Source organism: Suillus clintonianus, assembly GCF_016758775.1.
Source record: "Suillus clintonianus strain FC179 chromosome Unknown DEU56scaffold_54, whole genome shotgun sequence".
NCBI classification, from domain to species: domain Eukaryota; kingdom Fungi; phylum Basidiomycota; class Agaricomycetes; order Boletales; family Suillaceae; genus Suillus; species Suillus clintonianus.
In genome coordinates, this window is record NW_024539278.1 from 113779 (window position 1) to 139656 (window position 25878).

The 25878-nt window shown below is 47.8% G+C and overlaps 12 protein-coding genes across 12 annotated transcripts; 6 read left to right on the plus strand and 6 right to left on the minus strand.

The window, feature by feature from the left end:
* Window positions 1–203: 203 nt before the first annotated feature.
* Window positions 204–2122, minus strand: DEU56DRAFT_453524 (Rpa49 subunit specific to nuclear RNA polymerase I). The gene is made up of 8 exons (XM_041346297.1): window positions 1952–2122; window positions 1696–1882; window positions 1336–1628; window positions 1033–1285; window positions 820–978; window positions 645–770; window positions 570–595; window positions 204–511 (listed from the first exon to the last, which is right to left on the minus strand). The coding sequence occupies exons 1-8, from the start codon at window positions 2058–2060 to the stop codon at window positions 378–380; spliced, it is 1287 nt and encodes a 428-aa protein (XP_041206656.1). The 5' UTR covers window positions 2061–2122; the 3' UTR covers window positions 204–377.
* On the plus strand, window positions 1896–5531 carry DEU56DRAFT_453537 (uncharacterized protein). The gene is made up of 14 exons (XM_041346298.1): window positions 1896–2122; window positions 2176–2647; window positions 2706–2820; window positions 2883–2969; window positions 3021–3144; window positions 3207–3382; window positions 3430–3533; window positions 3589–3674; window positions 3724–3828; window positions 3878–3985; window positions 4040–4165; window positions 4217–4276; window positions 4330–4797; window positions 4853–5531. The coding sequence occupies exons 2-14, from the start codon at window positions 2311–2313 to the stop codon at window positions 5354–5356; spliced, it is 2400 nt and encodes a 799-aa protein (XP_041206657.1). The 5' UTR covers window positions 1896–2122; window positions 2176–2310; the 3' UTR covers window positions 5357–5531.
* Window positions 5532–5607: 76 nt separating this feature from the next.
* DEU56DRAFT_889632 (uncharacterized protein) lies at window positions 5608–7498 on the minus strand. The gene is made up of 3 exons (XM_041356268.1): window positions 6940–7498; window positions 6808–6884; window positions 5608–6757 (listed from the first exon to the last, which is right to left on the minus strand). The coding sequence occupies exons 1-3, from the start codon at window positions 7453–7455 to the stop codon at window positions 5707–5709; spliced, it is 1644 nt and encodes a 547-aa protein (XP_041206658.1). The 5' UTR covers window positions 7456–7498; the 3' UTR covers window positions 5608–5706.
* A 113-nt stretch (window positions 7499–7611) lies between these two features.
* On the plus strand, window positions 7612–8499 carry DEU56DRAFT_453713 (uncharacterized protein). The gene is made up of 4 exons (XM_041346300.1): window positions 7612–7725; window positions 7790–8040; window positions 8090–8191; window positions 8242–8499. The coding sequence occupies exons 1-4, from the start codon at window positions 7649–7651 to the stop codon at window positions 8403–8405; spliced, it is 594 nt and encodes a 197-aa protein (XP_041206659.1). The 5' UTR covers window positions 7612–7648; the 3' UTR covers window positions 8406–8499.
* On the plus strand, window positions 8119–9603 carry DEU56DRAFT_453619 (uncharacterized protein). Its single transcript, XM_041346299.1, has 4 exons — window positions 8119–8191; window positions 8393–9216; window positions 9269–9335; window positions 9389–9603. The coding sequence occupies exons 2-4, from the start codon at window positions 8576–8578 to the stop codon at window positions 9500–9502; spliced, it is 822 nt and encodes a 273-aa protein (XP_041206660.1). The 5' UTR covers window positions 8119–8191; window positions 8393–8575; the 3' UTR covers window positions 9503–9603.
* Window positions 9604–9749: 146 nt separating this feature from the next.
* DEU56DRAFT_813672 (NdufA6 NADH-ubiquinone oxidoreductase 14.8 kDa subunit) lies at window positions 9750–10651 on the minus strand. Its single transcript, XM_041353680.1, has 4 exons — window positions 10615–10651; window positions 10364–10553; window positions 10059–10304; window positions 9750–10000 (listed from the first exon to the last, which is right to left on the minus strand). Exons 2-4 carry the CDS (start codon window positions 10529–10531, stop codon window positions 9950–9952), a joined length of 465 nt encoding a protein of 154 aa, XP_041206661.1. The 5' UTR covers window positions 10532–10553; window positions 10615–10651; the 3' UTR covers window positions 9750–9949.
* On the plus strand, window positions 10636–11592 carry DEU56DRAFT_757544 (casein kinase substrate phosphoprotein PP28-domain-containing protein; the record flags this gene model as incomplete). The annotated part of the gene is made up of 7 exons (XM_041350143.1): window positions 10636–10651; window positions 10708–10747; window positions 10808–10861; window positions 10918–11214; window positions 11265–11307; window positions 11375–11483; window positions 11537–11592. 7 exons carry the CDS (start codon window positions 10636–10638, stop codon window positions 11590–11592), a joined length of 615 nt encoding a protein of 204 aa, XP_041206662.1.
* DEU56DRAFT_453813 (uncharacterized protein) lies at window positions 11364–14123 on the minus strand. Its single transcript, XM_041346301.1, has 13 exons — window positions 14059–14123; window positions 13745–13999; window positions 13627–13692; window positions 13518–13571; window positions 13349–13465; window positions 13170–13298; window positions 12992–13114; window positions 12900–12942; window positions 12642–12763; window positions 12466–12588; window positions 12129–12410; window positions 11971–12078; window positions 11364–11919 (listed from the first exon to the last, which is right to left on the minus strand). The coding sequence occupies exons 2-13, from the start codon at window positions 13944–13946 to the stop codon at window positions 11675–11677; spliced, it is 1614 nt and encodes a 537-aa protein (XP_041206663.1). The 5' UTR covers window positions 13947–13999; window positions 14059–14123; the 3' UTR covers window positions 11364–11674.
* A 408-nt stretch (window positions 14124–14531) lies between these two features.
* DEU56DRAFT_739986 (uncharacterized protein) lies at window positions 14532–16019 on the minus strand (the record flags this gene model as incomplete). Its single annotated transcript, XM_041348778.1, has 8 exons — window positions 14532–14780; window positions 14866–15073; window positions 15128–15274; window positions 15330–15370; window positions 15429–15481; window positions 15532–15611; window positions 15661–15818; window positions 15864–16019. The coding sequence occupies 8 exons, from the start codon at window positions 16017–16019 to the stop codon at window positions 14532–14534; spliced, it is 1092 nt and encodes a 363-aa protein (XP_041206664.1).
* Window positions 16020–16925: 906 nt separating this feature from the next.
* DEU56DRAFT_813698 (Non-heme 11 kDa protein of cytochrome bc1 complex) lies at window positions 16926–17840 on the minus strand. Its single transcript, XM_041353681.1, has 7 exons — window positions 17546–17840; window positions 17356–17486; window positions 17268–17271; window positions 17236–17237; window positions 17155–17173; window positions 17043–17101; window positions 16926–16992 (listed from the first exon to the last, which is right to left on the minus strand). The coding sequence occupies exons 1-6, from the start codon at window positions 17702–17704 to the stop codon at window positions 17063–17065; spliced, it is 354 nt and encodes a 117-aa protein (XP_041206665.1). The 5' UTR covers window positions 17705–17840; the 3' UTR covers window positions 16926–16992; window positions 17043–17062.
* An 862-nt stretch (window positions 17841–18702) lies between these two features.
* DEU56DRAFT_739954 (OPT oligopeptide transporter protein-domain-containing protein) lies at window positions 18703–21595 on the plus strand (the record flags this gene model as incomplete). The annotated part of the gene is made up of 15 exons (XM_041348776.1): window positions 18703–18945; window positions 18995–19037; window positions 19090–19601; window positions 19652–19735; window positions 19783–19833; window positions 19881–19936; window positions 19992–20037; window positions 20091–20373; window positions 20424–20504; window positions 20556–20661; window positions 20743–20977; window positions 21037–21179; window positions 21234–21268; window positions 21321–21384; window positions 21433–21595. The coding sequence occupies 15 exons, from the start codon at window positions 18703–18705 to the stop codon at window positions 21593–21595; spliced, it is 2145 nt and encodes a 714-aa protein (XP_041206666.1).
* Window positions 21596–21728: 133 nt separating this feature from the next.
* Window positions 21729–24842, plus strand: DEU56DRAFT_953679 (OPT oligopeptide transporter protein-domain-containing protein; the record flags this gene model as incomplete). The annotated part of the gene is made up of 13 exons (XM_041359194.1): window positions 21729–22337; window positions 22390–22944; window positions 22994–23077; window positions 23130–23180; window positions 23240–23334; window positions 23424–23659; window positions 23723–23803; window positions 23861–23962; window positions 24018–24032; window positions 24082–24430; window positions 24480–24514; window positions 24562–24625; window positions 24680–24842. The coding sequence occupies exons 1-13, from the start codon at window positions 22053–22055 to the stop codon at window positions 24840–24842; spliced, it is 2115 nt and encodes a 704-aa protein (XP_041206667.1). The 5' UTR covers window positions 21729–22052.
* Window positions 24843–25878: the final 1036 nt, after the last annotated feature.

Genomic DNA, 25878 nt, shown 5'->3' on the forward strand with positions numbered 1-25878 from the left:
AGTTAAGCATGTACCATACGTGTAGGACATGTAACATGACCGTCTCAAGACTCATATGTACATCGTGTACGAGGAACGACTACATAAGATTCCGGCAGCTGGATATTTATAATTTTCCGTCGCTGCTCCGTAACTTGCATGGAGTTTACATACTATTCAGGCTACAAAGATGTCACGGTTGCTCCATGGAACAATCGAGTCATTGACCCCCGAAATATGCCTCTGAGACGCAAGGCAACTCTGACCGAAAGTCTTCGTTACACAGACAATATCATTCCAACGCCTTCCAGGGCCTAGGAAATATCTCATCGACTCCATGGAAGAAAATGAAGGTCGGATACTGCATTGAGATGCTCCCGAATATAGGCAATTAGGTATTACGCCCGCCGTCTCATCCGGGGCTTCGGGAACTCTAGAGGTGTCTTTAGAATGGCCCTTTTGACTTCTCCCGCAGAATCGGGAAGACCCAAACGCTTCAAATCGGACTGTGTTAACTTGTTGATGTTGCAGCCTGTCAGGCGAACGTAATCAATGATAGATAAAGACGATCGAAATCAGGTTGCGCCTACCTAGGGACCTGAATAAAACATTGACCCTGCTAAGGCATGAGCTCAGTGCACGACTATTGCTGCTGAAAGACTTACTTCGCCGGTTCCATGCTCAAATCAGCAGCGAGAACGCTTGTGTCAGTCGCAAAATCGTCAACGTGAAGGCATAATGCAAACATATGCGTCAGAAGCATAGTCGCTTTTTCAGATGTCTTTCGTGTCCTAGGAATTACTGAGGACTGCTGCCCCAAGGAAGGTGTAGAAGACGTACTCCATGGATGCACGTGCAGTCTCTGTGAACCGTGATAGAAGTCCGTCAACAACGACGGTAGGAACGATAGAGAGCTTTTGTTGAATGGCGGCCTTGTCGATATCTTTAAAGGTGGCCTTGTGGAATGCGATCATTGCTGAGATGTATACGAGCATTTTTCTGGAAATATCACTGCGTCAGTGGGTTCTGGTGATGAATAATACATCTACGTACATGGTAGTCTTGTTCGGTGTAGGAGAGGCAAATACAAGCGCTAAATGGTCATTGATCCAGTTGGAACGCTTGTAGGGGAGAAGAGCGACCCGCTCGGCACTACCGCCCGCGCCCATGTAAGCAGAAATAGACAACGCCTTCCATTCAGGCTTTGGAATCATGTTGTGCAAGGGATAAATATCGCTCGGATTGAGAGCGTCAATGTCGTACTGCGGAACTAAACGAGCACTGTCCGCATTCGCTTTTGCTTCATCTAGAGAGATCATTGAGCATGAAAATGGAATGGGAAGAAAACAAACAGGCCTTTTGATGGTAGTGTAGATGTGTTCTTTAGAATACTCTCTTGGAGGTGATCTGCAACACCCTCCATTGCAGAAACGTCAACTTTGTTGCGCTCCTGCGCGCGGATGGCGAGTTTTGCCTTCTTGGTGCCGAACGTTTCACCCAGTGCAGCCCGGGCCTCAAGCCGCTGAAGAGTAGAAACAGCTGCAGGTTGGAGACCCTTGAGGGCTTTAACATCATGTGTGAGGATGTGCAACGGAGCAGCTCGAAGGGTTGTAATGCCAGTGCGTTTATTATGCACTCCGATAAGGTATCTGCAAAATAAATGATGAAAAAGACAGATATAAGGATCAATAATGAATGCAGAGTGTATGCACGCACCTGCTGCCAAGTGAGCCTCGTTGTGTCTCTTCAGAGGAGTAAAAGTCCACAGCTTCTGTCTCGCCCGCAATCAGCATCGGCATCTCAGCGAACGGCACTTCCTCATTGTCCGTCGTCGGGTTTTGTGCCTTTGTCTTGTAGCATTTGAAAGCAGTGGATTTTGTGGGCTTGACGGAGGGGAAATTAGCTAGTGGACGTGGCACCACCGGCTTTGCTTGAATTGAAAGCTTCTACTGTGACGACCATCTGCACTCACCAAGAACGGGACCCAGCTGCGTTGCAGGCTGGTCTGAGAGTACAAAGGACACCCTTTGAGTGTCGTCTAGATTGCGCTTGCGCTTTTTAGAAGTTACAGTCGCAGCCATTAGTGACTGCTTGCTGGAAGATCGGGCTCACTGCCGTAGCCCGTGACTTTTCACAACACCAGGTCAGTTTCACCTTCTCAAATTTATATGAACTCATTTACACTTTATTTTACAGCGTTTCATACTGGCACTCTCTACACGCCTGTATAGCATTTGGAGTTGAAGTTTTTATTATTAACGTTGACCTCTCTTTCGTCAGAGGTCTTGTTCCCATTTCTAACAGCGGACTCGCACTTACACCCCTACCACAATGTCTAAATCTTGTTCCAAGAGCAAGAGTCCCCCTCCAGACATTAAACCCAAGGTTGAGGAGGGTATCAAGCTAGAAGAATCTCTTTTCCCTTCAATAGACACTAAGCCCTCCAAGCCGGAGCCATCACCGCCCCTCAAGCGAGAATCTTCTGAATCCGCAGCCAGTGTAAAACCCAAACCAACAGGCCCACAACTCATTGGCGACCTTCCGCGCGCGGAACCCGCCGCTCATGCAACATTTGTAGAGATACCTGACAATCACTATCAGTATGGGACGCTTGGGCGCTCAAGAGAAGAGGGAGAGAGCATGACTTGTGACTGTCAATATGACCATGGTTGGTCTGATATCCTCTTGATTAGAGTAGTTGTAGACTCTAAGGTCTTACTGCGTAGGTGTCGACGACCCATCGGATGCCTGTGGGCATGAGTCGGACTGTATCAATCGGCTCACACAGGTGGAGTGCCTCCCAGAAGACTGTCGCTGTCGGATTTACTGCCAGAACCAACGGTAGGCTTAATGTCCTATTTCTTTCCACTACTAACATGCTGCATCCTCAACCATGTTTTCAGGTTTCAGCGCAAGGAGTACGCTAATATTCAGATTGTACAGACAGAAAAGAAGGGGTTCGGTCTTCGAGCGGGTACGGATCTTTCAAAGTGAGATATCTTGTCCTTTCTGAAGCGTTATAAACTCTTAACATTGCCTAGGGATGCATTCATCTATGAGTATGTCGGCGATGTCGTCAGCCATCCTTCCTTCATGAAGCGTATGCGTCAGTATGGGGAGGAAGGGGTCAAGCACTTCTACTTCATGATGTTACAGAGAGATGAAGTACGTGGCCTCACCTTCCGGTTCCTCTACAAACCACTGATGGTCTTTCGCCGGGTTTCCAGTACATCGATGCTACAAAGCGAGGCGGTATTGGCAGATTCGCAAATCATAGTTGCAATCCCAACTGCTATGTCGCGAAATGGACAGTGGGAAAGCACGTCCGCATGGGCATCTTCGCAAATAGGTACATACGAAAAGACGAGGAACTCACCTTCAATTACAATGTGGACCGTTACGGGTAAGCTCAGTTCCTTATTGATTTTCAGATGAGCTCATATGTCTAAGGCATGAGGCACAACCGTGTTACTGCGGAGAGGCGAATTGTGTGGGCTTCTTAGGTGGCAAGACCCAGACTGATATTGCTGGGATGGATGACCTTTACCTTGATGGTGCGTCTGCTAGCGAATACCTGGGATATAATTGACAATGCTCCTCCTTTATTAGCATTGGGTATTACCGACGAGGTGGAGAAGCTAGGCCTCAAGGGTAGTAAGAAAAAGAAGGGTAGAAAGCTTGATGAGGACTACATGGTATGTCTTGCGATCGTTCTCGTCTCTTCTGTTACTCACCGTCTTTCAGCCAGAGCTTAAACCTCTTCTTGAGAAGGACATTCCCAAGTTGGTTCAAGCAATCCGACAAACCCAAAGTAAGAAAGTCCTTTTCAAACTTCTTACTCGAATCAAGGTATGCCTTCATATTGATCTTTTTGGAAAGTCTAATGAATTGTCCTTAGATCACCGAGGACCAAGCGGCACTGCGCCAGGTTATGCGTTTGCGAGGCTTCAGTTTAATGCACAATATTCTCGAAGATCACGCTAAAGACATCGACATCACAATCGCCGTGAGTCATTATTCTCAAGTAGGGGTGGCCACATAGTAACGCAAACTCTTACAGGCCTTGGAGGCCATGAGCCGCTGGCCGCTTATCCAGAGGAATAAGGTTGATGATTCGAAGATTACCATACCTGTTCGAATATGTCTCGAGTCGGACAACGAGTCCATGAAAGGACTTGCTCAAAAGGTCGCTAGTACCATTCCTAAACGCATCACCATTTTAACGGGATAGTTATAGTTATTGGACCACTGGGACACCCTCGAAATTGCATATCGCATTCCCAAGCGAGTCAAAGCTGTAAGCTAGTATTTCGCTTCCAGTAAGAGCACAGTTTCATTAAAAATATGCAGGATGGCGAGGAAGAGCAGCCTCAGCACCACATTACCATGATCGACTCGCTAGAAGGGGAACTCCGCCCACTCAAGAAGCCAAAATGGCAAGACCAGTACGAGCAGCACGATTTCCGCCCCGCCCCTAAACGCCCGCCCTCTACTTCTGTTGTCACCGTTCAGCCTCAGTGGCCCGTTTGGACTCCGCCAGTGGTTAATAGGCGATCGAAAGACGAAATTGCTGCTGTGATCGCCGCTGCAAAAGCAGCTGCCGAGGCGGAGGCTGCCAAGGCCCCCCCTCCGTCGCCTCCTCCACAGGAGAAAAAGGCGAAGAAAGAAAGACCTCCGAAAAAGACTCAGACAACAGAGGAAAAGGAAACAAATAAGGAGAAGAGGCTGTTGAAGCTCGTGGGCGCAGTCGTCGTCAAATGCATGTCCAAGTATTCAAAGCAGCTTAACCACGACCAGTTCAAGAAATATGCTAAGGAGGTCTGTGCCGTCTTACTGCTCTCCAAGGGGATTGTCCACTGATAGCACTCCCCAGCTTACGCACGTCATTGCTGAGAAGGAGAAGAAATCTTCCAGCTACAAAGATGGCAAACTGGACGCACTATCTGACGAGAAGGCAGCAAAAATCAAGAAGTTTGCGAAGGAGTACATTTCCAAAGTGCTCCGAAGGCTTGAGAAATCTAAGCGAAAGGCCTCATCGTCTGCCGCTCCAGCGGCCTCAGTCGAGGGACATGATCACGAAGAGGGAGGCGACGTGCCTATGGTGATGTCTGTCGACGAAGCAATGGATCTTGGTGATGGGTCAGAGAGTGAAGCGGATGATGCGGACAGAGGAGGCGATGTAGAAATGCAGGACATGGAAGACATGCAACATTCTTCGGACGATGTTGATCCGTCCCCGAAGGAAGGAGTCACTGAACACCCTCCACAGTCCCTCACTCCAATAACACCACCAGACGCCACTATCGATCCTAGACTACGGCATCGGCTTGAAGAGCCAGGGAGTCCTTCAAAATATTGTTGGGACTCGAGTACATAGCACTTACTCAATCGTTATCTCCTATCTATCACGCTAAGTATTCGCCTTCTCACTTGCCATAGCCATTAGATCGCACCAAGTTTTTCATCGCTGGACAAATTGAACGAAACCTCTTGGAGTTGCACTGATTGTGCTTACCCTTGCACTCAGGCCTTTATAATGAACTGCAATATACTATACAATACACGTCAGTTGAGTACTACCCACACTATGCTAGCACGGGAGGACAATGATCAAGAATTAATGCAAACAGTAGTCCGTACGTATGTATAAGTCGCTCCCAGGTTTCGGTCCAAAAAGTTACAAGATATCACACCTGTCAAGTACAAGTTACAACTGGAATACAATCATCACCTCAACCCTCCATGTTCAATCTCTACCGTAGACAACCCAGTTCCAGACTTCAAATCCATATGAAACAATGCCCTGTCCCAACGCGCTCTTAACCACGGCTCGTCTCCCCTCATGAACCTTACCCTAGCAGCACTAAACACTAGTATTTCCAGGTAATCGAGTATCATCACTGTGCTCACAGCGAGAAAATCAGACAAACTGGTGAGAGACGAAGGAGCAGTAAGGGGATGAGGCTGAAGGATTTTGCCACGTGAGCCCAAAGGGAGAACAGTTGATCTTATGAGGTGAGTCAAACGGGACATGATTGTGTTTGATTGGCTTGAGTGGCTGTAGATTTTTAGGAACAGTTCTTTATCAGATACAGTGAACAGCCCTTCGGCAGTGCCCAATGCTAGCAAGAATTCTGCGGAGGGCGCAAGGAAGGCTTGGATGAAAAACTGTGGGGAAGTATAGGATATTGACAGGGTCCGGCGGCTGGAATCATCCAGATTGGACGAGAAAGTGATAAGCGGAACCGAAGGATTTCCAGAGATGAGGTTGACAACGATGCTAACTTCCTGGCATCGCCGCTGCAGAAAGGAATAGAAACGTTGCCGGAAGTACTTCTCCATGAAGCTTTCCTTTTGCCATATAATCCCCCCTGATTTGAGGTCCCCGCTTGATTGTCGTATGGACGGATACGGATCTGGTTTTGCGAAAATGTTAAGCCTTTTCCTATAGTGCAGGATGAGTGCCTGATAGAGGATCCGAGGGAGCGTGTTGAAGAGAATCAGGAAATTTGCCACGAGGGACAAGATAAGGTTATGCGTTGTGAGCGGCGAGGAGGTGGTAGTACGGAGGAGGGCAGTAAGCTTTAGCGGTCCAACTCCAGGAGTTGCTGCGTCGGTGCTGTCGGGGTCTGGCATATACAAGTAGATCGAGACAACCGGGCGTGGGGTATCAGATAAAGGCAATGAAGGTGCTTTGACAGCAACTGTGTAAAACCCGGTACGATCGTTGAAGGGAGAAACGAAGAAATTTCGGGGAAAAGTCCATTGATGATCGTAGCTGAATTGAGACAGGTTAGAGAAAGAAGGGCTATTAAAATGAGACCTTACCCTCGTGCTCGGTTGTTGTCTTCGCAATTACCCACCTCGAGCACGTATACGTGACCCTCCCCAAAAGTATTATGAACCTAGAACTTCATAAGCTAAGATGTACTTCTGGACCAGGGTTGTTAAATCGCACACCTCTAGGACAACAAACTTCAGAACATTAGAGTTGTTGTAGCTGAAATAAACGGTCAAAGGATTCAAGCCTTCGAAGCCAAAGATGCTGGGCATCGTCATCATCCAGACGTCACCGAGCACACTTGCATCGAACCCGCGTTCCGAGAGAGCATATTCCAACTTTGCTCTTATCGAAATAACCTTGTGCTTTTCGCCAAGATACTTTATGGCACGGATGCCGACAACATTGCGCCAGACACTCCCATATCGAAATAGCCATCCACCGAGTAAATTGAGGCCATAAGACTCGAGGTCGGTGAGCGAGACGAAGATGAAAATAGTGGAATATGTAAATGAGTGGGCAGATGGAGTTGGGAGGAAACGAGCATGCGTGACCTGATTTCGAAGGATGTGCCCTTGGCGGATTCTGATTCCTTGCGGAGAGATGTTCTGATTGTAAGCTGTACGTAAAACGTGATAAATGAAGCATAACAATAAGGACAGAGCGAGCGAGTCGACAACATGAATATAAGCCATTATGGCGGTTGAAAGTCGTGAGCCTTGGTGAGAAGATCGAGGAAGACCGAGAGTTTGTTACTTGAAAGTTGACAGGAGACGCGGACAATCGCGCATCACGTGATTGACTTTCACTTATCACATGACTTCAGTTTCTGACCAAAGTCACTTGTCATGCCAATTTCTTCATCTTCTACTACTTTGTGAGCTCTAGATGCTGCCTGTGACTGTGGAGGAGAGCAAGGCTCAGCGTCTTCAGAGACAACAGGCACGATTCAGGGATCGTGGAGGGTCAGTACTCAGTGCTCCCCCTACCTACATACGTGTATCGATTCAACTCAATTGGTCTCTGCAGTGCATTTATTCCCTCGGAGAATAATCCCCTTAAAGATATTCTGCTGGCTCGCACTGTTTCTGGAGAGTCCCCTTCAAAAGCAGCCACCAAATCACCCTACCGCCACCGAAGCCTTAGCGTATCTCCATCAAAGGCTAAACGCAACAAGGTAGCCAGCAAAGCCCAGGGGAGCCCTGCGAAGGTCAAGGTTTCACGTTCAAAAACCAACACCGAGGCTCCAGCGGGCTTTGTGAGTGGAAATGCTGCAGCAGGTGCGTCTCACTGTTTCGCGCTAAATGTCCTCAGTCGATCATCGTGCAGGTCCCTCTGCTGAGTTTGGAGGTAAAATCTCGAAGGCGCAGACAAAGAAGAAAGTAGACCCGACTGCTCGTAAGGGCAAAGGCAAGGCCAAACCTACTGATGGTTAGTTCTTCTCCCATTCTGCTCAGATTATTTCCCATACCGGTTATCAGGTAACGATGTCTTCGAAGCAGAAACCACCAAAGTCAAACCTGCTCCAAAGCGCAGAGGACGGCCCCCGAAAACCAAAGTTCAAACCAGTGATCTTGGCACGTTCATTGTCATCATCATATTTTTGCATTATGTAGACGATAATTCACCCAGATATCGATGCTGAACCATCAAACCGCAAGGCGCGGACGTCAAAGGCAAAGCCACCCGATAAATCCAAAGTCAAAGCCAAATTAGCGGAGGCGCCTCAATCAGACGACGAAGGCACCCTAGTGGAAGCTCCCCGACCAAAGGCCCACTCTAAACGCAAGCCTGTTATCGTCACAATCGAGTCCGATGATGAGGACGTGCCTATGCCTAACAATAAACCTGCAAATGTTGAGCCTTCCGCGATTCCGAAGCCTTCCGACAAGCGGCCCTCCACCAAAGATGCTCCACTCAATCGCGCGCAAGCCAAACAACGCACAGAGAATCGCAAGGAGCACTCAGATGAAGGTAACATTCTTATATATCTATGAAACGCTGCTAACATCATCTGAACACCTGCATTCAACAGCCCAGCCGACAGATGCTTCTCGGACGCGGAAGCGTTCAAAGTGGACGGAAGCCAATGAGGAACCTTCAAACCCAATGAAAACAAAAACCTATGGATCTCTGACCGTAGATATTCCCATGAAGAAGACTCCCACCAGCTCCAAGCGCAGTGTACCTGCTGACGATGCCGGCAGAGATGCGGAACAGCCCGTCAAGAAAGTTAAAGTTGCCAAACACCAAAGCGCTAAATCTATGCCTCTATATAACTCCAGTGCGATATCGAAACCTGTTGCTGAGGACCCTGCTGTCAAGAAACCTCTTTCAGCTATGAAGAAAGATACAAAAAGGAAGAAGGAGCGCCCACCGGAATCCGATGACGAAGATCACATGCCTAAGAAACCTGCTTCAAAGAAGGCAAGGTTTGATGAAGAACAGAAACCAGGGTACGTCCTATCGCAGAAACTGGTCGAGCGTTCCCATAATCTGCGCCTTCAGTGTGCAAATTTCCTCCGAGAAACAGAAAGAGAACGCCCTTCCATCGAGAAAGCCGAGGACTGGGAAGGTCAGTTCCATATAGTTCAGTGTTCTAATCTTTTCTCACAAGACGATTTATAGCTCAAATCCAAATCCAGAGGTCCCCCCAAGGATGTCCTAGACCGCATTAAGGCAAGCGCTACATTGCATCGAATTGACGATAGCGAGCCAGATCCGCTTGACTGCTTGTCATGACCGTTATTCGCTTGCGAATAAATTTGCATCGCATATCGATTATATATGTACACTTACTAACACGCTAACCAACCTATCTTTGTTGTCAATCATTTTCGCTTTGTTACATTTCCATTGGACCGCTGATATATACATTATTCCACCGGGAAAGTAGCTGCCTGGCACACCCTCTTGTAGAATGTTTAGGCGGACCGTGGCAAGTTAAACTTTAGAACCAGGAGGCCTAGATGTGCTGAAAAAGTTGAACTTGGTTCCAATTGCTATTTGATAACTAAAAACGTTGTAAAACGTCACGCCAACGTGAAACAAGACAGCAAAATTAAATGGCCACACAAGGAGTATATCATCCACCCGCCACTTACGCATATTCATCTACGCAATCAATGCCTTTCGACGCATTTAATGTGCCAGAGAAGGAAGCAAACTGATCATTATCTCCTATTATTTCTATATAACGACACCAGATGCAGCGGGAAGAACAGCGTCCTCGTCGCGACCTATCGCAAATGATATCATATGAGCGTGATCGAATAAAGGGAACAGGGTCACACCCACCCTCATAAAACTTCTGCAGGAATGACCGCTGCGGCCGCTGCGTATTTTGGAGCAAAATCCCATAAATATGGTCCGGTTGTTTCCAGCAGTTCAACGTCTCCTGCAATTCCTGCTGACCCTTGAGCAGTAGCACCTCGATGGCGCGCTGGTCTGTTACGTGACGGTTCTGCTCAAACTTCTGGCGAATGCAATGGCGCAGGTAGGCTGGGGTGACGTTCAACGCATAAATGGTACAAATCTCAGGAGCCTTGAAGATTGTTCGGTTAATGTCGGATATGAAGCTAGCTCAGTCGGCGGCGCACGTACAGTACGGACCCATGCCCTGTATAGGTCAATAACTCGAAGGCGCGCTTCTGCGCGGCTGCTCGAGATGCGCGTCATCTGCGCGAGTCGGGAGGGTATTGTGGTCATGGTCGATTTGAACCCGAACTTCTGTGTAGCGAGCGTTGCAAAACGGAATAGAGGTGCTGACATAAGCTTGGCCTAAGTCCATTTGGCTAGTGCACCTTTTTATCTTATCCGCCTGGAAGCGATTTGAATCTCTTCACTCCTCACAGCACCACACCCAGGAAAATAAGATGGTCAGAGGAACAGGTAACCGGTCAATTCTGACGGTATCTGAGGTGCATATTTTGATGCTTATTGAACAGGCAAGTTCAAGACCAAGCGTGGCGGCGGAAGGAATTTCAGGTACCGTTCACCCACAGTTGTCATCCCATCGTACACGCTGAATAGTGTTGTTTAACTTAGCAAACACCTTGAAATTGATGAGAACGGAACTGCTGTATCACTTGATAAACGATGGTGAGTTTTTCATTGGAGATAGTCATGGCACTTGGTACAATGATCGTCCTGATCAGGGCTCCTCGTGGTCAAGAGGGCGAGGCCGACTCAGATGAGGACAACGAATTGGAGGAGGAGGAAGAGGAGGAAGATGATGAAGAAGAAGAGGGAGAGGGAGAAGAGGCCAGCGGCAGTGCCGCACAGCCTGAGCTAAGTCGTGCTGAGCGAAAGGCGCTCAAGAAGAAACAATTGGAGCAGAAACAGCCGGAGGGAGAGGACGAAGCAGATGCAGATCTAATAAACCCTAATCATGTCGAGAAGAAGATGAACATATCTGATCTTGGTGCACCCCGAGAGCTAACCCGTAGAGAAAGGTGGGGTGTGTACGCCTCAGGAATACTATCGCTGACTATCTATCTCTCAGGGAGGCAAAGGAGAAACAAGAAGCCAAGGATCGCTACTGGAAGGTTAGTTTGACTGGCCGAAGCATCATATAATGTTTCGTCTTCATTCAGCTCACTCCTTTGACTCTAGCTACATCTTGCTGGCAAGACCGATGAAGCAAAGTCTGATCTCGCTCGTCTCCGAAAGATCAAAGAGGAGCGCGAGGCTGCTCAAGCCAAGAGGAAGGCTGAAGCTGAAGGTTCGCTACAATGTCCACACAAGTCATCCGCAATGATACTCACTATCCCGCAGCAAAGGCCGCAGAGATAGAGGCCAAACGCAAGGCAGCCGAGAAGAAACGTACTTGATTATCATGTTCCAATCGTTACCAAGACACTGTAATAAATAGTCTCTGCTGCTCGCATTGCACACTGTAACTCTTTAATTCTCCTATGAAGCGCTTAGCCTGGGATTGAGCGCGTTGGGCGACGTTTCTGTCTTATCGATTGCCAATCCAGCCAGCATAGCTGTAAGGCCGCAAGGAATATAGAAGACGCAAGATAGGATCGCGAGGGAAGTGACCAAGACACTGCGGCTAGGTATTGGGTGCACTTCTGGGAACCTTAAGGCACCCCGATGGCGAGTGTTTTCCTCCATGACCGCAAATAATTTGTCAAGTATCTTGTGGACATCCTCTAATGATAATAGTTAGATCCTCGCAACATTCGAGAAAAAGCATAGGCCACCTTCCCGTGGGTCTGAGCCATGATACTGTAGTTTCATGCTCTTTGAGAAATACTGGTTTCTAACGAATCTAAAATCTGCATGCTCTCGCACACGAGCCCGTACAGTTCCTTCAGAAATATGAGCATGTATAAGGCGCCTATCGTTCAATCAAACATACCATCTTCAGATAGTGCAAGGAGAGCCACTGCACCGCCAACAACACGGTAAGACCGATCATACACCAACAATTTCAGTATGTCCGGAATTCCTTCCAAGATAACCGATTGAAACTCTTCCACGACAAAGCTCAAGGCTTTTTCAGAAGAATCTCGAACCCCGAAAAGGTTGTGGAGTGCCATTGCAGCGTTCTTTTGTGAGTCCCAGTTCTGCTGGTCCAAGGCCGCTACTATGGCGCGGAACATGGGAACCTTGGAATCTTTAATCAACTCTTTTCCATCGGCTTTAATGCTCCTTAGCATAAGATATTGATATTGAGTATAGAAATGCGTGCTCACGATAGTTGGACATGATATCCAGGAAGTCAAATGCCGCATGATTCAGCTCCGTTTTACCCTTTCTGAACATGGCACAAAGGGCCGCTGTTGTGTGGGCTTTGAGAACAGCTGCCCTCAGGTCATCTATAATAATGTTGAGATCACGAGAGGGGAAACGCAGCAGCGCACAAGCTTACCGTTGTGCATAAGACGTCCGAGCACGACTTTGCCGGGTTCATTCTCGACCGTCCCGTTGAATGATCCTCGTTTGAAAGTGCCGACGATGTAGGTAGATGCGGATAGCTCAAACATAGCTTTTCTGATGTTCTCTGAATTGCATATAGGTAAAAATTCAATCACGACATCAGGTGAGACACTGACCGTGGTCCAGGATAAGAGAAAACGCGTAAGCCGCAAACAAACACTTCTTCTGGTGTTTTAGATGATTGACTAACGTCTCAACAACACCCTCCTCGATTGCCCTAAATCGTATGAATGCTAAAATAAGTTTAGCAGCGGTAGAGATATCATCGTTCAAGAAACTCACGATGCGGGAGAATCGATAACATTGCAAGAGTAGCTCCATTACTTGTTTCTTGTCTTCGACTTTTCATCAATGACGCGAGGTGTTTAATGTGTCCTTTGCCAATCAAGGCTTCCTGAACATCAACTAGAGGTCTGCTAGTCAGCACTTGTATACATAGATGTCAATGCAGCTGCCGTACTGTGGTGTGCAAGATGACGAAGAATATGAATGGCAGGATCCTCGATATCAGTCAAACGATGTTCTAACATGTCGACCAAAAGCTCAAGAAAGCTACTTTCTGGTTTGAGCAAACTCTGACGGAAGGTTTCTGCATCTGAGTGTGAGCTCAACAGTCAAGGGGTCTCATAAGAAAGTTACCATGTGTTGCGTATGCACATATGACATTGCCCACCGGCGGTGAGATGTAAAAGTCGTGCTGTTTCAAATGCTTGATGAGCACAGGAATGAGACCCAGGACCTTATTTTGTGCAGTTTCTGTAACGGGCTGTCGAGCATACGTCTGCGTTTAAAGAAAACCCGAACATACCATCATGGACAAGGGCGGCAAGTATGCGTAAGGCCGATACCAAGATTTCTTCATCTGCGATCAGTGAAGTCATTTCCGATATAAAGGCATGACTGGGATAATAACTTACGCTCGCTGCCGAGAAGATCAGTGATACCCTTCGCTGCTTTGTCTGTCAAAGCTGGTCTATACCCATCTGAAGACATCTCAGTCACATTGTGCGTAAGTTCCTGTGCTGGACTACGAACCGCGGCGAGCAAGCAACGACAAAGTCTGTGATGCATGAAGTTGCACCGTCAACGACTCGGTTTCAGAGACTCCTCCAAGGTCCAGTACACGCTGGAATGTTTTTTCGCTCAAGATCTCGCTCCCTACCGCAGCATGCTTGACTAGGGCGGGAAGGGCTTTGCAGGCTCGAATCTGATTAATATCGTCCTTGCTCTCCAGCATTCTTAACACGTCAGCGGCTGCCTTTTCCAAGTACTCCGCGCCAAGTTCGGGCACTGTGGAAAGTGAGAGGACGATGAGAGGACGATGATGCAACAGATTCGACGTGACTTACATAGTTCGCTCAGTGCAACGGTAGCACTGACACGTACTTTCGGATCGTCACTGTAACGGATCAACTCATTTAATTGGCTCTCCCAGCCACTAGATTTTCTGATCGCAGCTCTTCCTTGTTCTGTAAAGTGCTCAGAAGATAAACTGCGTTTAGAAAAAAAAAAGCTCACTAAATGAAGCCATGAATGATAGTCGGTCAACTGCCTCGAAACACTCCATCCCGTGTAATTGAATATCTCTTAAAAGTGAGCCCACGGTTGATGCATCAAATATATCCTTCTCCCACAGTGGTCCCAGTTTCGAAAGCCGTTCATGGCTGGCTGGATCATTCCAGTACATTAACTCTGGCCAGACGTCGAAATCCCTCCAGAATTTGGCCTTGGCTCGATAGTTGCCTTTGAAAAGCACAGAAGCGTGAATCTTCTGTCCGGGGAGGATCTCCCTAGGCTTGCCACGGTGGAGCCTTCAGTAGATTCATATGAATTCATCATGCTCAGCGAACAGCTCACACAGCACGTACCCGAATGTGTGACTGTCTTGAGTGCCATACACGACCCGCTTGATAGGAGCAAATTCCAGCAACCACCATGTTCTCTGCAGTGATTCGAATGTTCTTTTCTGCAAGTCGTCCATCTTCCAAACAACTTCTGTGGGCTTCACGATCAAGCCTGCCTCGACAGCCTCCTTTCGCATCCAGAGCAGTGGAATGTCACCTGATTGAAGCTTCTCGTTGAGTCGATTGCCTCCGCCACTACAAATGACGGTTATAGAATTGAAGGTGCGGAGATTCAAGGTATTGAACATACACGTCCGAGTGACTGCCCGCAAACCAGACCTCCTTGATGCGGTCGGAATGAGAACCTTCTGTAGTTGCACCATGGATGTACTCCGGAAGAAATTTGACTCGCCGCTCATCCAAAGCAAGGGCATGTCTGAAATAGCACATATGGTGGTCGCGGTTGGTGGTCGAAGGTAGCGTCTTTCCCCTCACAACGCCAACTGAAGAAACAGTATCCCTTGACATGAATGAATAACAGATATTAACCATGCTTCAAAGGTCACGGTCTTACCATACGCCAATGAAATGAATGTGGACGTGCGATCTGCAGAATGTGCTCTTGAACGTTTCAGCAAGCTCATTCGCCATGGCGTGTTTGCGCCGAGACTTTTTTCTCCCTGATAACTTTTCATCTATTTTCGAGTATAGCTCGAAGGCGCTAAATGTTACCAAGATGAGAAGGAAGCGATGGCACGAGATGAGACTATGCTTACAATGGTATTTGCTCGTTGTTGCCGGGGAGAATTAAGCCGACCTAGAGTAACAAGAGTCAATGATCGTTTCTGGTTAGCACGTCAATCCAGACGACCCACGCGGTGTATCATCCCAGCAATTGCTCGGGCTTGGTAAGCACCCCTAGAAAAACCTTCGACGAGATCATCCGAGGTTACCATTGCGTCTAGCATGAGAACCTACCGAAGAGGTAAATCCTATCACCATCTTGATAGTTTTCTGATATCCATCGATATGCTGCCAATATCACTCTTTCAAGATTCCTGAATTGTTGGTCAATGATGCCGTATAAGGTTCAACCGCGCCACGTACCAAGCTATAAGCAAATCCACCTTATTGCTCAGCCAATACTGGACATATTCAAGAGAGCGCCAGGTCGGCCGCGCGAGTGTGCCCACTCCGCTGTTATAATAAGTGAGTTGTGTGCCAGATTTTACAAGTTGGCTGTAGAGTTCGACGACATTAGTGTTCTGCACAGTCGTTAGCCAAAGAAACTCAATAAGGTACATACGCACCCTCAGTCCAAACCGGTTCGATGATCCATCAATACAGACCACTAAATTCCTGCCCTCCTTGTCTTTGGAGTACGGACATGTATATTTATGTGTAGGAGAGACTGCAGTCGTAGGACTCGGACAAGGTACATCAGTGGTGAGATGTGGCGAGGACATGGTTGAGGAAGTTCCGCATGAGATTCCAGAACTTATGCGCGCGTCGGGCGCTAGATATTATGAGCACTGAATCAAAACCAGGCAAGCGCGTGATTATTAGCTTACTTCTCGATCAAAAATCAACACCATGACCAATTCGAAGCCCAAATCTGACACGGGAGGCAGGTACTATTATTCTTTCCGGTTAGTTACACCATTTAAATCATTCATATGCGAATTGAACGCACGGATAACGAAACGTTTAATCAGACCATTCTACGGAACGTGACTAAATTTAGGGTTTCGCGGGACGGATCGCACAGCAGCACTAGAACTCGGCCCTTCGAGAAGGACACCTGAATAGCGGCCGACACTTTGGGATTGGTGGGCATTAACATCAGGGGAAAGATGCCAAGGGTTTGGTCGGACCAGCTCACCGGAAAATTACATACGCCCAATGGCCAATTGCGACATCACGGCAGAACCGCATACTAATTTCCGGAAAACTCGTTTTCATACAGGCTTTTGAACACTTCGGAGTTAATGCTATTTGCGGAGGCTAGCACAGAACATATGCACTGTGACTAGACACATCTCACTCACTTGAAATTAAGCCATCGAAGTCAGGCTCTAGACTGGTCACGTGCTTGCGCGCGCGAGCCTCCCAGATATAGACAAACAATCCCACGACCGAATAAGTCTAGACGAGTATGAATACTGGAAAAGCGATCAGCAGTCATTGTTACGGTTATGTGCACCAGCTGACAAGCTGGCGACTTGCAAAATACAAGTTTCCAAAACAATTAAACAGTCACCACCTCGGTCATAACCCACATGCCAACAGTCTCATGCAGGATCCAAGACCGCATAGCAGCATGCAGTTCAGACGAGAGAACAACCCAAGTCGGCGCATTTACCAATCAACGTGATCCGGATGCAGGAGACAGGAGAGATAAATGGTATTGCTCCTCAAGAACGATAGCGTGTATTGTAACTAGTGACAAATGTCTAAGATACTGAAAGAAACTGAAAGGAAAGACGCACTGTAGTATTAACTCTAGCGTCTACTTGAGCTTGGAGAACAATTTTGGTGCGGCACAAGCCTAATCAGAATGTTGAGTGAGAACTCCTAGGGGTGAGAAGATAATATACATACGTCGGCACAGTGCATCATGCTGTATATGACGCCGTTAATCAGAGTATCAAGGATAAGAAACGGACGACTCACTGGACTGCATGTAAAGGAGTCGAAATAGGAAAAATCAATATGAATGTCGTATAAATAACGATGTAACCCACATCTATAATCACAATATATGAGCGTTATGCCGAGGTAAGTATTCAAATATCAACTCACAGTTCCTCCACACAATCCTCGCCTTTAAAGCCTTGTCCAGCTTGCACCTTCTCCTGGCAGTGTTCGAAGTGTCTCGTTAGAGAAACGCATGCTGCTGAGTTTTTGCACTCCTCCAGAATAACAGGGTGATCCTGTAGACCGGACTGGCATCAACAGGAGAAGACAATGTATCCGGAACTGAGAGACATACATCCTCAGCTTCCACTTCCTCTTCTTCCTCGGACTCTTTCGATGTTTCCCCCGCCTCAGCAACTTCCTCCTCCTTTGTTTCACTTTCTGGCTGCTTCTCCTCCGGTGCGTCTCCGTGCACGGTGTTGAAGAAAGACGAGAAAAACGATGTCACAGACATGGACGCGACCGACGATACAGTTAGACTTTGCACGAAAGAACAACTTCGCGAATTTCCGGGTTGAACCTTAAGGCGCCGCTTCAATCAATCTGCGCGGCTGTGTCCGAGACTCCGAGTACGATTTGGAGAGCTGGGCCTTAGCACAGTACCTTGCCATCTCGAGGTTGTTTACGAGTGCAAAGCCAGTCCTCGACATGCATGCTGCGATGTTCTAGAATCTTCAATGTTTCAGAGACCATTACTGGCCATTGATTCTGACGATCACCTACAAGTCAACACCACAAGCTTCCACACTCGTCTTGCTCTGTATCAAAAGCCGGTCGAACTTTATGCTTATTGTGACCTAGTGGCACCAGAAGCTTGAAGCTTGAAGTATGAGAAATATAATCTTCAGGACCTGACACATGGTATAGTAATCCTCTCGGACGCCGCTCGGCAGTGACAGTGACAGTGAGCGCCTTTCCTGTCGTTATTTAAATCGTGCTGATAGGCTTTCATTTCGCTGCTAGTAAGGTGTTTCATGTGGAAGGTCTAACTAGGTCCGTGGATATATGAGTTTCTTTCAGGTGAAACAAAAATAAGCTTATCGACCATGTGGAATAGATGAGCGCCAATTACTGAGCTAGACTGCAGTCAAGCATGATGATTAGGACATCCTGCGCTGAATCCGCGGTATCGTACACCTTTCATTTGTTGAGATAGCAAGACAGGTCAATATTTTTTCGTGATCTGTCTCGGTCAGGTTATTAACCTTCAGAATGCATCCATTATTTTGACTTATCGTCTCACGCTTGCCACACACAGCTCGCCAAAGAGATTTCTTTGACTATGACATGCACAAGGATGAAGAAGCACCTGACTTCTAAAATGTCATCCCGGATAAGAATTTTCATAAAAGCTGAGATCAGCATGATCCAACATTGTCTCTGTGCAACATGACCTCTAACGTCATCCACGAGAGTGGTATCTCCAACCCCGACGACCTCGCTTCTCCCGTCATGAAGGAGAAGTATTCGGCATCAATTGGTGATGATATATCCACAGTTGAGCGCAATTCTCAGGATCCCAATAGTGATGGTGGAGAGTTCGTGTCTGGTGGTCGTTTCATTAACACCGACGATCCTTTCCCCCTCGATCCCAATGCCCCTGTAGAAGAGAGACAGTTGACCATCAGGGCTCTGCTTGTCGGCTGCCTACTAGGGGCAGTTATTTCTGCAAGCAACGTTTATTTAGGTTTGAAGGTCTGTGAATATATTTGGAGAGACTTCATATTCTGATGCCTGTGTGAAGACGGGGTGGACCTTCGGAGCGTCACTGTTTGGATCAATATTTGGTTTGGCTGTTCATATGTCATGGCGCAAGTGTCATTTACTGTTGATTTGCAGGCTTCGCTATCCTCAAGCCCTTTTCTACCACAGCACCACGCTGGCTTGGAGGTGGCTATTTCGGTCCCAAGGAAAATAATGTGTGCCAATCTGCAGCGTCTGCTGCTGGTAGTCTTGGATTGCTTTTCACCTCTGGCTTTCCTGCTGCGTACCAGCTCGGTCTTCTCAGCGCAAGTCCTCGGGATGATATTGGTCGACTATTCACGTTTACTATTTGCTGCGCTTTCTTTGGTCTTGCATTTTCCATCCCGCTCCGGAAATTCTATATTTTGAAGCTCAAGCTCGTGTTTCCTTCCGGTGTTGCCGCAGCGTACACCATTCGCTCGCTCCACGTGGGCAAAAACGCTGCGATGGACGCTAAAAAGAAGACCAAAGCATTGATAATCTCCTTCTGCTTTGCGATCACTCTGCGCGTCGTCAGCGAATATGCTCCTGGGCTTCTTTGGGACTGGCATATTTTTTATGCGCTCAATCGACTGGGGTGGAAATTCATCATTACCGCAGAGAGTTGGGTCAGTCTCTGCTGTTGAATGCGAAATATTTGTCTTCTAAAGCACAGCAGGGGTGGATTTGGGAGTGGACGCCGGCGTTCATTGGTGCAGGGATGCTCACAGGTATCAACTCATCGTATAGTTTCTTGGGTGGTGTGAGTTCGTTTATACTCTGCGTGCTCGTCCTATATAACGCCTGCAGAGCTTCCTTGCGTGGGCTATCATCGGACCTGTGATTGTTCATACGGGCAAAGTATGCACAGAACCCCTTGCCCACTCGCGTATCTGACAGGGTCACAGGCCTTTGGTATTCCGGCAGTTACATCTGTCCCTGGGCAGATGAATTACGCATCCATGTGCGTGATCTTCATCCTTGTTTAAGTACACCCCAGTTGAACCAATTGCCTGGAGGTCCTTGACCGATCCTATTAACCACCCGTCGCCGCGCTACTGGCTGGTAAGAGTCTATTTTATAAAGAACTGTAGTTCCAGTGCGCTCATCGTGTGCAGGTCTGGCCCGGCACACTCATGTTACTGTGCACGAGTTTCACCGAAGTTGCCTGCAACTGGAAGTCCATTTATTCGGCCGCGCGTTTTGCGATGGGTGCCCTCACGGAACGGTTCCACGGAAATTCGTATGAAACGACCGATACAGAAGAGATCGTGGATCCTGTACCACCCGAAGATCGGGTTCCATTCTGGCTCTGGGGTGGTGTGCTCGTTGCTAGCATCATAGTCACGTGTCTTGTCATGGGTGTTCAGTATGGCCAGAACGTTGGTATCACAATTCTCGGTGAGACATGACTCCTTCACGATGACCCGCGCTTGAATTTTCGAGTCTAGCCATTGTATTCGCATTCATATTTAGCTTCATTGGATGTGAGAGTGCTGGCCGCACAAACATTAATCCGGTGACATCTATTGGTGAGTGCATCTGAAAAACCTATTATTCCATGCTAACGGGGTTCTCAAAAGGTAATGCTTCTCAACTGATTTTTGGTGGTATTGGCAAAGGGCAAGGGTACTCAGTTAAGAGAGGAGAGCTCTTGAATTCGTTATCAGGAATGCTTGCTTTGGGTATGTATCATGCCTTTCTGAACCACTGCTCCTCACACGTCATTCCTAGGTGCTGCTGAGCAAGGTCTATAAACCATACTTTGAGCCGCTCACAAATACTCATTTGCCGCGTAGCCGCTGATATGATTAGCGATCTCAAAGCGACCCATCTTCTTAGGGCGTCCCCAAAAGCTGTCTTTTGCGGCCAGCTGACCGGCGCCATCGTGTCTATCTTTATGGCCGCTGGTGTCTATATTGTTTTCTCGACTGCGTATCCATGCATCAATGATCTCTCCTACACTACTTGCAGCTTCCCAACACCTGACGTGCAATCTTGGAGGGTGGGTTTCTTGGCTATTACACTTTACCTTTCATTGCATGCCATTTACCCATTTAACAGGCAGTCGGAGTTGCGGTCTCATCGTCAACCCTTCCTATCCCACCGTCATCAGGGTATACAGCGATAGGGCTGGGAATCGCGGCTGTGATTTCGGTTGTGGCGAAGCACACTGTTGTCCCGCCAAAATATCATATTTGGGTTCCGTAGGTTCCTCGGTATCTTACTTTGAAATGAAGCCTCACAAATTGGACATGCAGGAACTTTAATGCTATCGGCATCGGTTTCATCATGAGTGAGGAATACTTCGAAGTCATTGAATAATTCTAATTCTGTCACTCTCAAAGATGTATGCACCTATCCCTTGGCCATGTTCTTCGGCTCTACAATCGCTTTCTTCTGGCGCAGAATGTGAGTATTTATCCCACCTATGTTCTGATAATTTCATAGATCATTCAGGTTCTTCAACCACTATGAGATGTATTGTTTCGCTGTAGCTGCCGGTTTCATTGCTGGAGAGGGTCTGGGCGGCATTGTGAATGCAGTATTGACGATTGTAGGAGTTTCTGGTGCCGTACACGGAACTACAGTTGGCTGTCCGGGGGGGCTGTATTGCGGCTAAATGCCAGTTCTCCTATAGCTCGGTGGCAATGTACTGATATATGATTTTAACGATGGGTTATGAGTTGGATGATCATTCGTTCACTGCATGGTCGATTGGATGAATTTCAATTCATTTCAGTTGTCAGTTGTGTTACGCTAACGGAATTATCTGGGACCACCGCAGCAGGTGAGCATGCACACTTTTTAATTTCCTGCTGTCAAATGGTGATCACAGGGCTGCGGAGAAGAAACAATCAGATGGGCTTCCGTAGGCTTCTACAGGTGACTTTCGTTCCAATTATACTGCTTATCGGTGAGTTATCACCGAAGGATTTCTCACTGATAAGCCTGACCTCGTGCCTTGCGCCTCACGTTGGAGCACATTTGCATGGGCGAGTTGAGGATAGTATATATATCGCGCCTTTTTGAGCAGTGGCATCGTATCCTCAAGTGCAAGTCTGCCTAGTGGTCCGAAGATGGCGACTGCAGCTCCTCAGGACCAGGACCAGATAGCATATGTACAGTCCGTATCTTCTTACTCGGAGAAAGAGAAGAGTGCCATTACCGCGGACATTATCTCCGTGTCTGGTGGATCTGAAGGGAAGTCAGAACCGCACGTGCAATTCATCAATACAGATGACCCATTTCCGGAGTCTCCGGACGCCCCTGTTGAGGACCAACAGTTAACTGTTCGAGCCGTCCTAGTTGGCTGCATTTTGGGAGGCATCATCGCAGCCAGCAACATCTACCTTGGTCTTAAGGTCAGTTACTCTTCAAGTCCATTTACTATCAGTCATTCACGCTTTCACGCAGACGGGTTGGACGTTTGGCGCATCGCTGTTCGGCTCAATCCTAGGCTTCGCGATCTTGAAACCATTGTCAAGAAGTGCACCGACTTTTCTCGGCGGGGGCTATTTTGGACCCAAAGAAAACAATGTCTGTCAATCCGCTGCTACATCAGCAGGAAGCCTCGGATTGCTCTTTACCTCAGGTTTTCCTGCCGCATACCAACTTGGACTATTGAGCGTTCATCCCAAAGATGATATTGGCAGACTAATCACTTTCACCATTTGCTGCGCATTCTTTGGTTTGAGCTTTACGCAACCGCTGAGGAAATTCTACATTTTGAAGTTAAAGCTCGTATTTCCGTCCGGTGTGGCTGCTGCGTACACGATCCAATCTTTGCACGTCGGCAAGAACGCAGAAGTGACGGCTCGGAAGAAAACCAAGACGCTGATCTACGCCTTTATCTTTGCCATTCTTTTGCGGGTGGTCAGCGAGTATGCTCCGGGATTACTCTGGGATTGGCACGTTTTCTACGCTCTGAATAGAGTCGGGTGGAGTTCGGCTATCGCTGGTGAGAGCTGGGTGAGCACACCGTCCATTATAGGAATGTTGTCTGATTACCAGCCGAAAGGGATGGATTTGGGAGTGGACCCCCGCGTTCATTGGCGTAGGGATGCTCACAGGTATCAATGCTTCGTATAGCTTCCTCGGTGGAGTATGTTGTATGGCCATGACTGCATGCACCGCTAATGTGCTATGCTGCGCAGAGTTTCCTTGCCTGGGCTGTTTTGGGACCTATAATTGTCGCAAAAGGAATAGTTCGTGCTGCAATTCATCTGTTGTGATATACTGACCACTATTGAACCACCCATAACAGGCTTTTGGGGCCGTCGCGAACCCATCTATACCTGGATACATGAATTATATGGGAATGTGGGTCGTCTGTTGTTTCCATCATAAGACATTCTCACTGTTCGTAGGAGTCTTGAAGACCCGATCCATCTGCCATCTCCAAGATACTGGCTAATTTGGCCAGGCACGCTGATGCTTCTCTGTGCAAGTTTCACGGAAGTAGCGTGTAATTGGAGGTCCTTGTACGCCGCAATGCGCTCCGCTTGCGGAATGCTCTTGCAACGGTTTTCAAAAAACGGTGCAGTGGACGATGTCCTGGATCCTGTGCCTGAGCACGAACGCGTCCCCTTCTGGGCTTGGGGTTCTGTGCTTGTCCTCAGTACGATTGTTACATGTGTTGTGATGGGCGTTCAGTTCGGACAGAACGTCGGTGTTACTCTCCTCGGTGTGTCATTGACGTGTTACGTCGATTGCAAGGCAAAGCTGACGCTTCGCCTCCACTATGCAGCGATTCTATTATCTTTCCTATTTAGTTTCATTGGCTGCGAAAGCGCTGGACGGACAAACATCAATCCTGTCACATCAGTTGGTGATTTTGCCGAGCAGTCAATTCGTTCACAGGCGCTGACACATTTAATACTGACAGGTAATGCCTCACAGCTTATCTTCGGAGGTTTAGGAAGGGGTCAGAACTACGCCATCAAACGGGGCGAGCTCCTGAACTTGCTTTCTGGAATGTTGACACTAGGTAAGCATATCAATCGTTAGGCATCACGGGTGCTGGAATGTCGTGAATTCAACAGGTGCTGCGGAACAAGGTATTCCAGTTTTCTTATCAAACGTAATTTTTGTCGATGTGCCATTTAGCTGGGGACATGATTGGCGATCTCAAAACGACACACCTCCTCCGCGCGTCTCCCAAGGCTGTATTTGTTGCTCAGCTCTGCGGAGCTGTGGTATCAATTTTCATGGCAGCTGGTCTCTACGTCGTGTTTTCCACCGCTTACCCATGCATCAACGACTTGAGCTACACGACGTGCCCCTTCCCTACGCCCGATGTACAGTCATGGCGTGCAGTGGCCGTTGCTGTATCATCGACCACGTTACCCATTCCACCGTCTTCCGGATATGCCGCCATCGCACTTGGATTAGCAGCCATCATTTCTGTCGTAGCCAAGTATACTGTGGTTCCCCCGAAATATCACGATTTCATACCGTGAGCGATTTACGGTTGTGCCCCTGCTTCAACTGACATAAAAACAAAGCAACTTCAATGCTATTGGAATTGGGTTCATAATGAGTATGTGATCTATATTCCGGCGACTGGTCGTCTTGCTCACTTTGCAGACGTCTGCACGTACCCTCTGGCAATGTTTTCAGGCTCCACTCTTGCATTTTTCTGGAGAAGAATGTGAGTCTCATGAATCCTAGGTACTCTAATGGCTTCGTCTCACATCTCATACAGGTTCTTTAACAACTACCAGATGTATTGTTTTGCCGTTGCAGCTGGCTTTATTGCAGGAGAAGGTCTTGGTGGTATCGTGAACGCGATCTTCACAATTTCGGGAATCTCTGGCGCAACATACGGGACATCCGTCGGGTGCCCTGGCGGTGTTTATTGCGGATAGATGTTATGTAGTAGAGTGTAGACATGGGACACGCATCTGGAAAAGACGATATATATGACTCATGCTTGAATTGATGCTGGAGCCCGAATAGTGGCAACATCCCTCCCTTACGTGGAGGTGGTCAACAACCACGTTATGATGACTCCCTCGAAGACGCCATGCTGGACGAGGAGAGGATGTTCATATTCAGTCTGTGGAGTTAATGAAGTTAATCACGTCTCTGACTAGGATCGAATAGAGCGACGTGTAGGTCTATATCTCACCATCATTTACAATTTGTGCCTGCCCCGGACATAACGTACTCGCGACCAGCATCTTGTTCTACACCCGTGTACAGTTTGGAGGGATGGCACCACAAATGTCACCTCCTAGTAAGATGTTTATCGCCAATCACACGTGTTTTGTCCTTTGTTACTACAAGTTTTGGTGAGGACATGTATCCGATTCAGTGGGAGGAAATATCTCTTTGACGCAATATTGTACAGGTCGTACAATGTCGTACAGTGAGTGTACCGTGATTCGGGGTGGAGATCAGGTCCGAAGTTCTGCATCATACGCCAGCGTTGCCGTCCGGCTTAGTACGGCAGGTAAATTGTACTGGTCATAGATGTGTTATAAGGGCAATAACGATGACTGGTGTGTTCGCGCCTCTTATTAATGTCCTTTCGAATCGGTAGCTTGTGTTGGTTTCCGGCGCGCAGTGACATGTAGACATCTTGGAAATACAGGTGGGGAGAGGGAACTTCAGGGAAGAGAAGGCAAGACATTTTGAGCAGTAGCAACATCCACAACACGCGGCCGAGACCAGCGCGTGGCACCTTGTCTTGAACAATGTGAGAGATCTAATGATTGGGATGGGTGTGTCTAAAGAGAAAGAGGAGACGGTAGAGGTAGACGCCGAGACAAGATGTGGCGGGACAAGAGTGTGGCCCACACTGGAGAATGTCAGACAAGTGGATGAGGACGCGGAGGAGATGTCGTCTTTCCTGACGAAACTGAAAACACGTTTGACACGAATCGAATGCCAGAGTACCCA

Bases quoted from the DNA above. Each gene is read 5' to 3' on its own strand.
- DEU56DRAFT_453813 (XM_041346301.1), bottom strand. From the start codon at position 13,946: ATGCTGGAGAGCAAGGACGATATTAATCAGATTCGAGCCTGCAAAGCC. The intron at 12,411-12,465 runs GTGAGCACGCAT...GGAGCATTAAAG, and splicing joins GGATATCATGTCCAACTATC to CCGATGGAAAAGAGTTGATT. The intron at 12,079-12,128 runs GTATGTTTGATT...ATATTTCTGAAG, and splicing joins CCTTGCACTATCTGAAGATG to GAACTGTACGGGCTCGTGTG.
- DEU56DRAFT_889632 (XM_041356268.1), bottom strand. From the start codon at position 7,455: ATGGCTTATATTCATGTTGTCGACTCGCTCGCTCTGTCCTTATTGTTA. The intron at 6,885-6,939 runs GTGTGCGATTTA...ATGAAGTTCTAG, and splicing joins TGAAGTTTGTTGTCCTAGAG to GTTCATAATACTTTTGGGGA. The intron at 6,758-6,807 runs GTAAGGTCTCAT...GTCTCAATTCAG, and splicing joins GACAACAACCGAGCACGAGG to CTACGATCATCAATGGACTT.
- DEU56DRAFT_453619 (XM_041346299.1), top strand. From the start codon at position 8,576: ATGATGAGGACGTGCCTATGCCTAACAATAAACCTGCAAATGTTGAGC. The intron at 9,217-9,268 runs GTACGTCCTATC...CTGCGCCTTCAG, and splicing joins GATGAAGAACAGAAACCAGG to TGTGCAAATTTCCTCCGAGA. The intron at 9,336-9,388 runs GTCAGTTCCATA...GACGATTTATAG, and splicing joins GAAAGCCGAGGACTGGGAAG to CTCAAATCCAAATCCAGAGG.
- DEU56DRAFT_453537 (XM_041346298.1), top strand. From the start codon at position 2,311: ATGTCTAAATCTTGTTCCAAGAGCAAGAGTCCCCCTCCAGACATTAAA. The intron at 3,383-3,429 runs GTAAGCTCAGTT...CATATGTCTAAG, and splicing joins TACAATGTGGACCGTTACGG to GCATGAGGCACAACCGTGTT. The intron at 4,166-4,216 runs GTCGCTAGTACC...GGATAGTTATAG, and splicing joins TGAAAGGACTTGCTCAAAAG to TTATTGGACCACTGGGACAC.
- DEU56DRAFT_813672 (XM_041353680.1), bottom strand. From the start codon at position 10,531: ATGTCAGCACCTCTATTCCGTTTTGCAACGCTCGCTACACAGAAGTTC. The intron at 10,305-10,363 runs GTACGTGCGCCG...ACAATCTTCAAG, and splicing joins ACAGGGCATGGGTCCGTACT to GCTCCTGAGATTTGTACCAT. The intron at 10,001-10,058 runs GGTGGGTGTGAC...TCATTTGCGATA, and splicing joins TCCTGCAGAAGTTTTATGAG to GGTCGCGACGAGGACGCTGT.
- DEU56DRAFT_453524 (XM_041346297.1), bottom strand. From the start codon at position 2,060: ATGGCTGCGACTGTAACTTCTAAAAAGCGCAAGCGCAATCTAGACGAC. The intron at 979-1,032 runs GTACGTAGATGT...TGATATTTCCAG, and splicing joins ACACCGAACAAGACTACCAT to AAAAATGCTCGTATACATCT. The intron at 512-569 runs GTAGGCGCAACC...TTCGCCTGACAG, and splicing joins TGTTTTATTCAGGTCCCTAG to GCTGCAACATCAACAAGTTA.
- DEU56DRAFT_453713 (XM_041346300.1), top strand. From the start codon at position 7,649: ATGCTGCCTGTGACTGTGGAGGAGAGCAAGGCTCAGCGTCTTCAGAGA. The intron at 8,041-8,089 runs GTGCGTCTCACT...ATCATCGTGCAG, and splicing joins GAGTGGAAATGCTGCAGCAG to GTCCCTCTGCTGAGTTTGGA. The intron at 8,192-8,241 runs GTTAGTTCTTCT...ACCGGTTATCAG, and splicing joins CAAGGCCAAACCTACTGATG to GTAACGATGTCTTCGAAGCA.
- DEU56DRAFT_813698 (XM_041353681.1), bottom strand. From the start codon at position 17,704: ATGTCTGTGACATCGTTTTTCTCGTCTTTCTTCAACACCGTGCACGGA. The intron at 17,487-17,545 runs GTATGTCTCTCA...TCCGGTCTACAG, and splicing joins AGGAAGTGGAAGCTGAGGAT to GATCACCCTGTTATTCTGGA.